This window comes from Phalangium opilio, unplaced genomic scaffold (assembly GCF_054372755.1).
Source record: "Phalangium opilio isolate 3A_F unplaced genomic scaffold, DU_Popi_V2 ptg000081l_1, whole genome shotgun sequence".
NCBI classification, from domain to species: Eukaryota; Metazoa; Arthropoda; class Arachnida; order Opiliones; family Phalangiidae; genus Phalangium; species Phalangium opilio.
In genome coordinates this window covers 156,578-171,011 of record NW_028324188.1, presented here as the reverse complement: position 1 = coordinate 171,011, position 14,434 = coordinate 156,578, and the positions used below count along the sequence as shown (strand labels likewise).

The window sequence follows — 14,434 nt, the reverse complement described above, 5'->3', positions numbered from 1 at the left end:
CAGGCCATATATGCTTTGTCAAGAGGTTGAAATGATCCAATATGAAAGTTTTAATTAATTTTATCGTTAAAATGTATGTTAATTTGCATTAAAAGTAAAGTAAAAATATTAGGCAATATAAAATAAATTTATTTTCTTCACTGCTAGTGCTTATTTACAGCCCGTTTTGAGAAATGTTTCTTGAAATGTCGTCTGCTACTTTTCTAATTCGATTTCGCGCCTTTTTCGGATCGGATTAAGAATTAAAGTTCCACCGTTTTGTTAGGCTTTTGTGTTTATTTCTTTTAATTAACGTTTTAATTATCAAGTTTTTAGTACTTAATCATCGATTTAGAATTGTCTTCAAATTCGATGGGAGTTAAATGTGAAAATACCACGGATTCAATGGATTTACATCGAGATAGAGTTGATTACCGCTACGAGAACCATTCTTCCAAATATGTCATAAAAGAACGTACTTTTGGAAGACAATTTTGCGTTTATTACATGAAAAGATTAAATTTAATGCGAGAAAAACTGCGTAAAGATGTAGAGCAGAAATGGGGTGAGTGATAAATAATTTCCTTTTATTCATAGAACCCTATAAGTACGTAGACATAGATCTAGATCTGAGTACCAACGTAACTTTAAAGGTACCAGTATCAAAATAGCTAAGCTAAGTAATATCGAAGAAGGGCAAGAAATATGCGTTATTGGAACCATTTTTAAACATATGGAGTTACAGAGAAATGTCTTGAAAGAAATTACCTTAGAGGTAGTTAATTACCAGTCGAGTTTTAAAGTTGTTAGGCCTAATGGCATGTTATGTTGGATTTTAGCGTAGTTTAGTTTTTCAACCAATTCGAATGAGATACACAAAAGATACCGATAAACTATACTTGGAAGATGATACCCAGCGAACAGCCATTATTGGAAATGATCTTATCAAAGCTGAGGATTATGTTACTGGAATTGTCATAGCTTTGAAAGGCAAGGTACATAATGGTGTTTTTAACGTTGATGATATCTGCTGGCCATCTTTACCCAGTTATATCGAAAGACCCATTCCAGAGGATGATAAGTAATGATTGCAACATTATTTATTTAATTCTGAAACGCCAAAAGGTTTTAATAAATGTATTTTGACATTAGGTATGTTGCATTTGTCTCTGGGTTAACTTTAGCTCGGGCAGCTGATAGTTTAACACCTTTAAAAGAACTGGTTAGTTTTCTAACTGGAGATTGTGATGAAGCACTTCAGGATTTGAGTTCTAAAGTTGTTAGATTGGTAATTGCTGGGAATTCAGTTAGCCATGTTGTTGATGAATCAAGGAAGAAAACAAATAAGGTAAGTTTTCAGCCATTATTTGGTAGAGGACAATTAGGGCGGAGTCTATCATTGGGTAGGGGAAAATTAGGTTGGGGTCTATCATTGGGTAGGGGGCAATTAGGGTGGGGTCTATCATTGGGTAGGGGGAAATTAGGGCGGAGTTTATCATTGGGTAGAGGACAAAAAGGGCTGGGTCTATCATTGGGTAGAGGGAAATTAGGGCGGGGTCTATCATTGGGTAGAAAGCAATTAGGGCGGGGACTCTCATTGGGTGGGGCGATTAGGGCGGAGTCTATCATTGGGTGGGGCGATTAGGGCGGAGTCTATCATTGGGTGGGGCGATTAGGGCGGAGTCTATCATTGGGTAGAGAACATTTAGGGTGGAGCCTATCACTGAGTAGAGGAAAATTAGGGCGGAGTCTATCATTGGGTGGGGCGATTAGGGCGGAGTTTATCATTGGGTAGAGGACAAAAAGGGAGGGGGCTATCATTAAGTAGAGGACAACATTAATTTACTAATTATCAATTAATTTTATTAGTATTCAAGTAAAAAAACCGCAGCTGGCTCAGTGGAAGGAGTAGAAATTTTGGACAATATTCTGATGGATTTGAGTGTAAGTAATTAACTTTTTAATTACCCTCTTTGTTTTTTACCTTTTGTAATTAAAGTTAATTCTACTTTTAAACTTGCAGGCGTCAATTGCAGTTGATGTCATGGCAGGAGAGAATGATCCCAGCTCTAAACTCTTACCTCAACAACCGCTACATCCTTGTATATTCCCTAATGCTTCTTTAAGCAGTGCATTTAAAACAGTCACCAATCCTTATGAATTTTCCATTGATGGCACCAGGTATTATAATCATTAATAGTTAATATTTTAAGTTTAATAATTAAAATTAATAATTTTAATATTTTAGATTTTTGGGAACTTCTGGACAAAATGTAACTTCATTAACTCATTACACAACAATGGATGATCCAATTAAAATTATGGAAACAACCTTAGATTGGGGACACATTGTTCCAACTGCTCCTGACGTTTTAAGTAAGTTTTATTAATTTATTTATTTATTTTTGTTCTACCTTGAAAGAAATTAAATAAATAAATATTAGTTATAGTATTACTAACTTTAATTAATTATTGTTTTAGTGAGTTATCCATTTGAAGACAGTGACCCTTTCATCTTAACATCACGACCTCATGTTTATTTTGTTGGGAATCAACAGATTTTGGAAACTAAGATCACCAAAGGTAATTGGTTTAATTTATTTATTTTATTTTTTATTTTATTTTATTTTATTTAGATTATTTTATTTTAATTAGTTCATTTTATTTTTATTTATTTTATTTTATTTTTTATTTTATTTTATTTTATTTAGATTATTTTATTTAGTTCATTTTATTTTTATTTATTTTACTTACTTTATTTTATTTTGTTTAATTTATTTATTTAATTTTTTTAGTTTAATTTATTTATTTAATTTTTTTAGTTTAATTTATTTATTTAATTTTTTTAGTTTAATTTATTTATTTTATTTTTTGGTTTAATTTATTTATTTTATTTTTTTAGTTTAATTTATTTATTTTATTTTTTGGTTTAATTTATTTATTTAATTTTTTTGGTTTAATTTATTTATTTAATTTTTTTGGTTTAATTTATTTATTTAATTTTTTTAGTTTAATTTATTTATTTTATTTTTTAGTTTAATTTATTTATTTTATTTTTTAGTTTAATTTATTTATTTTATTTTATTTTATTTTTATTTTATTTATTTTTATTTTATTTTTTTTTATTTTATTTTATTTTATTTATTTAGTTTATTTATTTAATTTATTTATTTTATTTATTTAATTCATTTAGTTTATTTACTTGTTTAAATTATTATACTAGACTTTTATTAGACCTCACTAATTACTCAATAATTAGGCTTAACAATAATTAAGTACTGTAATTAACGGCCTTGGGTATTAATTTTTAATCCTTAGGGAAGGATGGCCACCCGATATGTTTCATTAGCCTTCCTCCATTTCATAAAAGTTTTTCTTGCATTTTGTTAAATTTAAAAAACCTTGAATGTGAAACACTTGAATTTACGAACAATCTTTAATAACTATTACTTTTAATAACATCGCTTACAATTAAATACCACATTAGCATTTAAAACTACGTACATTTTTACTATTTTGAATATTTGTTAAGCATTTCATCAATAGATGGCGTTACTATCCGTAAGTACAATTTTAAAACTACTTTCTGACTAATATGACGTAATTTTTAGCGCCTTTTTTTGTAAATTTGATTAAGTCTTACACGTACAGATGGCGCTAGTCGCAATTTTTTGGCGGGATTTCAGCATTTTTAAATCTAATGACATAATTGGCCATATGTCTAATCAGCGCCACTAGCGGATGGTCTGAGAACTACTCCCATAGAGATTAGGTATATTTAAGAGGGTTTGCAGAATTTCCGCCAGGTGGCTCGAACGCCGCGCCATCTGACGGAAATTCTGCAAACCCGCTTAAATATACCTACGACTCTATGGGAGTAGTTTTCAGCCCATCCGCTGGTGGCGCTGATTAGACATATGGCCAATTTTCCCGCCATTTTTAAACTTTCGTTAGTTAAGCCTTTCGTGTGTAGATGGCGCTAGTCGCCATTTTTTTGGCGGGATTTAAACTTTCTTTACGCGGCGTGATTGATGATATTTATGCTTAATCATTTCCCAAATTAGGGAAATTGTCGCCAATGAAAGAAATAAACCCCATAAAATAAAAACAGAACCTAAATCTGACAAACCTAAATCTTTTTCGGCTGTATTCGCGTCTTCTCTGTCGATACAGCGTTTCCAATCCCCAAAAGCTTCATTAATCCATTTGTTAACCAATCCGGCTTCCGAATAAGACATTAATCTGTCATTAAATTAATTAATTAATGAAAGATTAGGGCAACCATATAAAGTAAAATATGTTCAACTTTGTTTAGAATTTAGAAATTGCACGCGTTATAAAGGTTTTGGCGCGAAATATTATATATAATGCCACGTGTTTTGTGAATTCGTTAAGCCTTGGCTTCAATTTTGAATTTTTGCGCATTTAGTATCACGTGATTGGTAAGTATGGTGAGGAGGAACGTGCTTTTAAGTAGGTAGGTGTCTTTACCTTTCGCTGATTGCGTTTCGAACGCGTACGTCTAATTTTTTAGACAGCGCCATGTACAGGTGAACTGGAACTACGTTTTCACGCGATAAATACATATTTCCGCTTGAACCTTCGGTGTCTTTGCCGTTGGCGCATTGTTTCGCTAATTGAGACTTTAATGTTGATTCCTCCGTTATAAAAACTGTTTTTCCTGAACGTACGTCTCGAAAATTTTCCGGAATGTACATTTCTTTCATGTTAACCAAACCGTTCTTTTTACGAACCAATATGGCCACTTTGCGGAGACTTTCTAAATCAGAATCCTGCATAGAAAATAGTTCATAGTATTTCATAAGTTTATAAGATATGTTCCTTCCATAAGTATGTTAAGAATTAGTTGATTTGTTTACCATGATTATCTTTTCGAAAACGGTTCCTTTCCAAACCAAAACTCGTTGACTCTTGGCCCTAGACAAATCTCGAATGCTTTCAATTCTTTCCGCTTGTTTTCTGACCATCAAACTGGACTTGAACTGACCAGAAAAGGCGTTCATAAGGGTCAAACAAGACAGTAGCCATAAACCCAGGAGTAATCTTCCCAATTGACGTTTTGGGTTTCGAGGTGTAGCTTAAAATTAAGCAGTATTGAAGTCGGGTTCATTATGGTCACACCCACGTTAAAAAGTCGTGAAATCCCACCAAAAAATGAAGAAATCCCGCAAAACACTCGTGAAACCCCACAAAACAGTCGTGAAATCCCACGAAACACTCGTGAAACCCCACAAATCACTCGTGAAAACCCACAAAACACTACTTACCTTCCCAAAAGAATGAAGCCACGAAATTCCAAATATTTGTCGGAATAGCATCCATTGTTTTGTCCACATCCCCGTAAAAATACTCAACGTACGCCGATAGTACGATAAGTATCACCATAACGACGAAAACGGACACCCAAACCTCCATGTCAAAGGTCATCAGGTAACCAAAGAGGTTATTCGGAACGTCAGTGGAACCACCAGCTAAAATAACCACAGCGGAAGTGTAAAATGGGTAACTGAATTCGACTAGTTCAAGCCTTTGTGACGAAGCCGCAGTTGGAATCAAGATAACATCGGCAACCTACGAATCTCAGGTTTATTTTAATTACAATTATCCTTTAAACGCGACCTTCCTTTACCCTCTGTTGTATCATGCCGTAAAATCCGGTCCAAGTACCATTGGGGAGTTTTAATCCCCATATTGGTTGTTTTTGAAAGTGTAAATCAAATCTACATAGTTTTGCAATTGTTTATTAGTTGTTTTCTTTAATATATTTAATAAAAATAACTCACTTGACATCCAAATGTGTCTGTAAATCATCTAAAATGTTTACTAATGGTCCGACCAATGTTTTTTCATCGTTAACTGTATCGTACCATAACCATGGAAGCGCCTGAAATGGTTTTTAAAATTCGCGCGTAAATTTACATTAAGTTATAATTGGTTCCCGCCTAAAAATTATCCGGCCAATTAAATTATACAAATTATGTGACGTCATCCGAGCCTCCCTTTCCCGCAGTTTCTTACACAATAGTTACCACGTGAAATCACGAAGAAATTAAGCTCGCCACCGATCACCTTTCATCACAAATTAACGGTAATTACTTTAATAATTAATGCATAATTTACCACTAATAATGCTCCTTTAATGGTGTTTAAAACGGTATTATTCATTAGTTTTGATTATTTTGTAATTTTAATTTATATGTTCATTACAGAAAGGTCTGATGCCAACGCTTAGAAGTTACGACAGCTAATGGTCAAGTTCGGACCACTTTTTGAACCTTTCAAGTCGAATAAAACAATGGCAACGAAATGTTTGCAAAAAAGCTCGGTAAGTTTTTATTTATACCCCAATATATTTACTAGGCCTAAGTGTGGTGTTATTTATTTGAATGTTTTATGAGGTTATGCCCAAATTGGCTTCAAATAACGAAAGGTGTAATTTTTTCAACCATTCTAACGGTTTATTGGTATTTTTTATTGTTTATTATTTGCATACGTTGCATTATTTAAGCCTAACTACCCTCAAATCAGCCTTTTTCGCGATTTATAAATATTAAACGGTTGAAAAAAGTAAAAAGGATAGATCATCGGCCGCCATTTATTTTTGGCGGGATGAGGGTTGAACCCAGTTTTGACCTTCTTCCTGTATTGTGATTGGTTAGCCACAAATATGGCGCGAAATATTTTTCTCGTAGTTCGTCTATTACAACATAGATGGCGTTGCATGTTTTAATTAAGTGACCTTATAACCTTAGAATTTAAAAGGCAAGTTATATTACGATTATGAGCGGCAATATGTGGGGGCCTATTTTAGGATAGAAATTATGGTACGTTGGTATTTAATCGAGTTTAAGTTTAATATTATTGTCAAGCGGAATTCAGTTTTATCTAAACTTTATCCAAAAATTATATGTAACAATGACAACCAGTATTATCTTTACATATAAACTAATATAGTCTCAGGTATGTAACTGCCATTGCTTATTGAATGACATCTGATTTTTTAAAAAATAATTGGATCTTTATCAAAGATAAGTCTTAAACTTTCTGAATGACAGGAATTTGAAATTATATTAACGCTTCAATCTATCATTTGTGTCAGAACCGATTTTAATTGACGTTTAAGGCCCTTGTTAAGAGGTTAAAATTTGCAACTTTTATTTAAACTTCCCATAGACTTTAACACAAAGCTAAGCCTTGGCATTTTCAATACGAAACTTTAGCAGGTGTTAATTTTGTTTTAGGCCTATTTTGTTTCAAACAGTGACACACTTTTATGTTATTATAATTGACTTCTGGTTGGTTTTGCGCGGATTATAAACTTTAATGGGAAAATTAATCTCAGTTTGTGGCTTATAAGCTACTTTATAATTTAAGCCTTGGTTAGAATAACAAATTAGTTTTTAATTAGTCAGCCATCTGGCCATATATCATATAATTTTGCCTTAAGGCCAAAATACGGGGTATATGTAAGGCTAGGCTCGCCCCTTATGATGATCCTCGTAAGGTTTCCACTAATCTAATTAGAGAAGATAATTAATCATTTATCCTAACTCAAAACTCGGTTCCCTATGACTTTTACGAGAACTACGTATACCGAACATTTTCACAACACACCGCCTCTAATATACTACTAGCTTTAAAGTTTGTTGTAGTGTCGTCATCAGGAATGCATACAGATACTTGGAATCATAACGTACCCCCTTATTTTCCGTGTTAATTTCTATGAATTCGGGTTTTGTGGGCGGGGCATGAGAACTTACTATACACGTCACGCCTATTAATAATTCAGATGGTGTCTTCCTAAGGCTATATTATTCGCTTTGGTAAAATTCGCCATATATAATGATTAGTATAGATAGCTCCTCCCATAAGGCTTGCCTATATACGTTGAGTGACTACACAATTATTCCTAGTGGCTGTATTTATTCCTGTTATTATATATATAGACTAAGGCCTTTTTGATTTAGTTTCTCTACTTAATTTAGTATCGGTATTTTGGTATTTTGAAATAAAATAATTATGTCTATTTAGTACTTATCGTATTTTTTAAAATTACTGACTTAATTAGTTCAAAGCATTGTTTATTTTATTTACCGTGCAAGGTATATTTTTAAGGTCCCTCTGTTGTTTGGATCATAGAAATGTCCTCCCAGGCTATTTCGAAGCCATTATGGGACCTACGTCGGTCCCTTAATCTATAGTTAAATTATATTATCCTTTATACATATGGTACCCCAACTTGATTGATTAATTAGATAAATTCTTATATTAAAACTTACATTTAGTATTTTTATTAATATTGAAGAATCCGTACAAATACGCCATTGTTTTAATAAACCTTAATTAGTTTCTTGGTAAACGTGATAATTTTTATTAGATTAATTTCGTTGGTTATTTAATATTTTAGTTTGACCTTCAGTTAGTTAAATTAATTAGTATTTAATCAAAGTAAATAAATTTTAGGGTGTTAAGGAATTGATTTTAATTTCAGGTCTTTTTTTTATTATTTTTTGACTGAATGACGTCACGATGGACATTTCTTGGGTGGGTCACGTTTGACCATCAAGATTTGAGCGGTCTAGTGCACGGAGGAACGCGGGAACCAAACCGTAAAGATCTAAAATGACGTCACTGTGGTTCCCGCGGTATTTTTTTATATCGGGTTGCTTATACTTTGCGTGAACTTTAACTTTTCTGGTGCGGTTACATTTGAACTTGACGCGAATTGCGGTTATCTACGAGTTCATCGGGATGCCGAAAATATTGGGTGAGTACATATGTTGGCGCGCGAATAAGCAAACTTTAAGGTCAGAGCGCTGCGTCCATAGTCCCTTTCCCAGCTGTCAGGTCAGAGCGCCGCGTCCCATAGGCCAATTGTAACCTAAATGTTGCGCGCGCATTAACGAAAAATTTCAGGCAAAGCGCAGCGTCCCATAGTCCCTTTCCCTATAAAGCGCACATCTGGAAGTCACGTGATCATGTCACCTTGAAACATTGAGTAAATCGAGGCCAATCAAGTTTATTACGGTCCTATCTGGAAACCTACAAACTGTCTATCGTGAACTTTATATTGAAAAAATAGACACTTTTAAGTCGCGTCGCGGGTTAATTAGTTTTTAAAAAACCAGTTTAGCTTTTTGAAAGGTTAGCATCGTGTTTGTGCGCGTTTTTGTGCGTGTAAAATTTTCATCGTCTTTGGATTCGATCGTCCTTAAAATGTAAGTACCCGTTTTATTATAACGTGTCTTTTGTGTGGCTCGCTTTGTTACGTCACTGTGCTTCTTTATGCGTTATTTGGTTATTAATGACGTCAGGAATCGAAGCCCCGCCTACGAAAAATGTAGTATAGTTTGTTACAGCGTGGAAAAGTCAGGAACTTGTAAAATGGATGATAGGTCAATGATAGCAATTCAAAATATAGGTCGAAGGTCATCAAGTGCACCTAAACATTGTTAGGCATATTGAAATTTTATTTTTTAAATTTTATTTAAATTACTTATTTTAATATTTAATTTAATTTAAATTAAATTTAACCTAATTATCTCCAACAGTTTATTCCTTATATTTATTTCATCGCGAAATATTCTTTATTCTAGAAACGAAAAGGTATTATATTATATTTATATTTATAATTTAAGTTTTATAAGATATGTAATTATTTATGACCCCCGTTTTATTTTAGGGGGCTGGTTCCAATTCCTTGTAATCTCGTTAAACGCTAGTTCTACTATTTCCCTCCTAAACCGTGTGTGTCTGTGCGTGTAGTAAATCTCATACATAATTTAAAACATAAATTTAAAAAAATATCTTTGGCTGTATTATAAATTTAAAACAAAAGCCGAAACTCTTAAAAAGATCTATCCTCGTAAATAACAGGAACGGATTCTAAAATAAATTTTAGTGGCTATGCTTTTTTATTGTAAAACATGTTGCCCAATTTTCTACCTCATTCGTTTCAGTATAATCCCACCTGAGACCCCACCGAAGTGAAGTTATAGTAGTAGTGCTGTATAAGCCTATATATATAAAAAAATTCCGCCAGATCAAGAAAGGCGCGCGCGGGAAAATAAATAAGGATGATAATTTAAAAGACGCACGCGCCCCTCCCCTCTCGAGCTTTGAATCCCTCCCCCCTTACTCCCCCACTTTTCCCGCGTGCTATGATGTCATAGAAAATACGGAAAGGCATAGAAACTTATGAACAGTGTTATGAGCATTTTTATTCCAGTATTTTCCTATAGAAACGCATTAATTTATGAGCATTTTTGTTGCCATATTTTCCTATAAAAACACATGATTTTTTCTCCTATAGAATCCTATAATTCCGGTGGAAAAAATCCTATTTATCCTATAAGGAATTTAAATTAATTTTTGGACGGACTCTCTGCTATTCCTTAAGCAATTTTCTTTGTACAGCAACGTCTGATTTCTCGAGAGGAAAATCAACAAACTCGCGTGGAGTACACGAACTCTATTCTCTTTTCCCGCTCTTTTAGATTGCCTCGTGCTGCTATACCAGAATTTCGCGCCCTTTTCCATATAGACAATTTTGTAGCCTTCTCCCGCCATTTTTATCTAAAGACAGGTTAACCTAACATTTCTCAATCGTTGTCTTAACCTTATTGGTAGCCCTTACGTTTTACTGGCAATTTAACTTGGTTTCCCTCTCTCTCTCTCTGTCAAAATGTTTATCGCTAAAACTCTTCAAATGTATATGACCGTGGGCGCCCAATGTGTATTGGATTTCGCACCTTTTTTATGTTTTGTTTCAATGTAGAAATCGGCCCCACGTGACCGTTCTACTCCAATACTTAAGACTGGAATGGGTAGAAGTGTCTAATGTTTTGAAATGAGAGATTTCACTGTATTTTCTTAAATTTCCCACCATATTTTAATCCTATTTTATATTTTTCACCATAATTCCATGGGTTTTTACATTTCCCACCATATTTTAAACCTATTTTATATTTTTCACCATAATTCCATGGGTTTTTACATTTCCCGCCATAATTTGGTGAATTCTTTTAACTTCCCGCCATAATTTCGCGTATTTTTTAATTTCCCGCCATAATTTCGCGGATTTTTTTAATTTCCCGCCATAATTTCGCGGATTTTTTAATTTCCCGCCATAATTTCGCGGATTTTATTAATTTCCCGCCATAATTCAGAAAAAAAAGTAATAGAGGAAAGTCAACATTTAGGGGAAACTCAGCCCATGTTAATCCTACGAGCCCCTGTAGAAATGTTTACACTGCCTTACACACGTATTCAGCGCAAAGCTACCGACCAGGCGCTGTATAAAAAAGTTAAAATACAAAAATCAAATTAAACGATATCAAAAATTAATATTATTTAAACTTTCTAATTTAAGATAGATAATTATTTTCATAAAAAAGTTTTAATCTTAGTTCTTAGTAAGAATCTAAAATTAACTTTTCCTTTTAATAATTCAAATATTAATTAAAAACTGGGGGAAAACTTTTCATCGCTAATTGTTAGTTTTAGAATATTTTTCAAAAGACTTTTTCTCCTAAGAAAAATTTTGTGTGCACGAGAAAGTTTGCTTAACTCATTAAAAACATTTTGAATTAAGACCAAGAAGTAAAAAAAAAACCCCCTTCTCTAGATCCAATCTTGAAAAGAGTAAAGATCTTCACAAAGAACCCTTGTTTTCTTATACTAAACTACACACATTCTAAAAATGAACTCTTTTATATGAAAGTACCTTTTCACGTGCCACTTTTAAAGGTAATGACACCACGTGCTTTCTTCGCGATAGATCCTAATACTACCAAAGTTAAGCAACTGCCTTTACTCGAAGATAGAATCTTAACCCTTTTCCTGTTAATAGCAAAATGTTTAGGCGTTTGATTTTGTGTTGTATTGAAGGGAAGGGTATTGCGGATTTATACTGCATATAAAAGGCCGTAGAGGAAGAAGTAGTTCTTTCATTCTAACGAGTTACAATCATTAATTAGACGAGGTTTGGACTGGCTGTCAAAATCAGTGACCCTTTTTACTAAGCGCAGTACCTAAATCAACAAAAAGTATACATCCCTTGATGAGAAATTATAGAGAAATGGCACTGAATAGCCTTTAAACGTATTAAAAGTAGTATTAGGTGCCGGTTCAGTTTATTTTTTGTCCCAACTTCAATTTGCAATACTGGGAATACATAAAGTAACTAGGAATCATTGTGTAAGGATAGCTTTGATAATGTTGCAATTAGGGAGTGAAACGTTATGATCTCCGGTTGAACGTGCCTTAAGCGACAGACTACCACGTGACATTCACCCCCATCCCCCAGATCAACAAGTTCTTGGTGATGGTTGTATAGCTTGGGATTGAAAGGTTCCTGTGGTGCATGATGGGTAAAATCAAATTTGACCTTTACTTTCTTTCCCTCCTCGTATGGAGTAATTTTTAAAGTCAACCTTAGATCACAAAACTGTCATTGCATTTAGGGTGATTTTTATTATAAAAGATTTTTACCTAATTTCAGACAAGTCGGGGTGAACACAAGTAAATATAGTTCGAAACTAAGTTTAGTAGTTGTGGTAAAGTTTCTGTGATAGTGGGTGTAGGGGGAAAACTACTATATTGCAGTAGTATAATACTAAAGGTATAGTAGGGGGAAACGACTAGATTGCAGTAGTATAATACTGTTTAAATATAAACCCCATCTCAATAGGTATAATTTACTCTGTATTTGTGGTAATATTTCTTTAATAGTAGTTATAGGTGTAAAACTACTATATTGCAGTAGTATAATACTGTTTAAATTTAAACCCCATCTCAATAGCTATAACTTTTTCTGTAGTTGTGGTAAGATTTCTTTAATAGTAGTTATAGGGGTAAAACTACTATATTGCAGTAGAATAATACTATAGTTATAGGGGGTAACCACTAGATTGCAGTAGAATAATACTGTTTCCATTTCAATCCCCCACCTTAAATAGCTTAAACTCATCCTGGGTGCTTAGTTGTGGTAATATTTCTGTAATAGTAGTTATAGTGGGGAAACCACTAGGTTGTAGTAGAATAATACTGTTTTTATTTTAACACCGCCCAAATTTACTATAACTCGCCCTTTGGCAGTAGAAACCTGAGTAAATTGTGAGTTACTTGCGTATTTTTTTTAACCCCCAAAATTTTTCATCCTAAGAAAAATGTTTCATAAACCATTTTGATTGAATACGCCACACTCCAATGGTTAAGCCTTTGCCTTATTTATAGTTACTTGTTTTTTTGTAAAATACATAGCAACCCTCGATAAGAAACGCTCTGTTTTTAAACCAAAATAGTCTATTTATGTCGCGAAGATTCGATTTTTTATTCCCTTGACAATAGCTTCGTGCCAACCAACTTCAATGATTTTTCTTTGATTTTTTTTATCTTTTGAGCAAAAGAAAATGGTTTAGGAATAGAATGTTACGGGTTTTTTCCAGATTTTTTTGGGCTAATTTGAGGCTGTCTTTGATTGGTTTGACACTACATAAGTTTATAAGATATGTTCCATGATAAGTTTGACACTACTTATACTTCGTAATGCTTACTGAGAGACTTACAACTCGAGATAACTAGTTCGAGAAGGAGAACGACGGAAGCGAGTCAATTGAAGTACTTACTACACTCGGTGGTGGTTAATTAATTTTGTATCAGGACTTAAGTTCCATCTAGCTCCTATTTAGTCTGGACTACTAATTAGGCCTTTGACAGCAGCGCCTCGTGCACCAGGCGTACGTCGCTTTACCTAGAATCTATGAACTACCTCACTCACTTCAAAATTACAAGCTCCAGTTTCTAAGTTACCAGAGATTAACAAACTTATAAATGGAACATATCTTATAAACTTATGATAGCAGTAATTCGAGATAAATTAAGACGCTTTCTATTCCATAATACTATTTTCTCTGTTTGTTTTTTCTTTAAACAAATAAACTCAACAAACGACCTTCGATAGAAAACTGAATAAAAATGTAAGTTTTCAACATTTTCCAACTGACTCTAAAAGAAACATTTTTACTTTGGTATATTTTTCCCCACAAATTTTTTGTTTTTGCTTTTTATTTTGAAACAAAAAAAAAAACAAATAAAGCTAAGACTAAGACATCCAAGAACCCATAAAAGAACTGAGAACGTTTTAAAAATTTGAGTTCAGTAGGAGATAAGGACGTTTTGTACAACCTACAACTTGGGAATTCAATCAAACTTAAATTTTATTAGCCGCGTTTGACAAAGGAAAACGCAATCTTATCATTATGTATAACCGGGTTTTTTTTCTTGTTCGGTACACGCAACTGAACGCACGTCAAAAACCAACTAATGTTCAAAATTTAAAACGTTTTTATACAGTGCACGTTGTTAGGTGCGTTCAGTCGAAGTAACCGATCTTGTAGCCTATAATATCGGTACACGCAGCTGAACGCACGTC

General features: G+C 33.3%; 2 protein-coding genes across 2 annotated transcripts; one reads left to right on the top strand and one right to left on the bottom strand.

Annotated features, from left to right (window-relative positions):
* Window positions 1-209: 209 nt before the first annotated feature.
* PolD2 (DNA polymerase delta subunit 2) lies at window positions 210-3,478 on the top strand. The gene is made up of 9 exons (XM_089846675.1): window positions 210-544; window positions 633-754; window positions 819-1,060; window positions 1,132-1,327; window positions 1,849-1,923; window positions 2,003-2,160; window positions 2,228-2,355; window positions 2,461-2,562; window positions 3,298-3,478. Exons 1-9 carry the CDS (start codon window positions 352-354, stop codon window positions 3,417-3,419), a joined length of 1,338 nt encoding a protein of 445 aa, XP_089702801.1. The 5' UTR covers window positions 210-351; the 3' UTR covers window positions 3,420-3,478.
* Window positions 3,479-3,908: 430 nt separating this feature from the next.
* On the bottom strand, window positions 3,909-5,560 carry LOC149653773 (uncharacterized). Its single transcript, XM_089846674.1, has 4 exons — window positions 5,268-5,560; window positions 4,860-5,077; window positions 4,471-4,772; window positions 3,909-4,221 (listed from the first exon to the last, which is right to left on the bottom strand). The coding sequence occupies exons 1-4, from the start codon at window positions 5,425-5,427 to the stop codon at window positions 3,984-3,986; spliced, it is 918 nt and encodes a 305-aa protein (XP_089702800.1). The 5' UTR covers window positions 5,428-5,560; the 3' UTR covers window positions 3,909-3,983.
* Window positions 5,561-14,434: the final 8,874 nt, after the last annotated feature.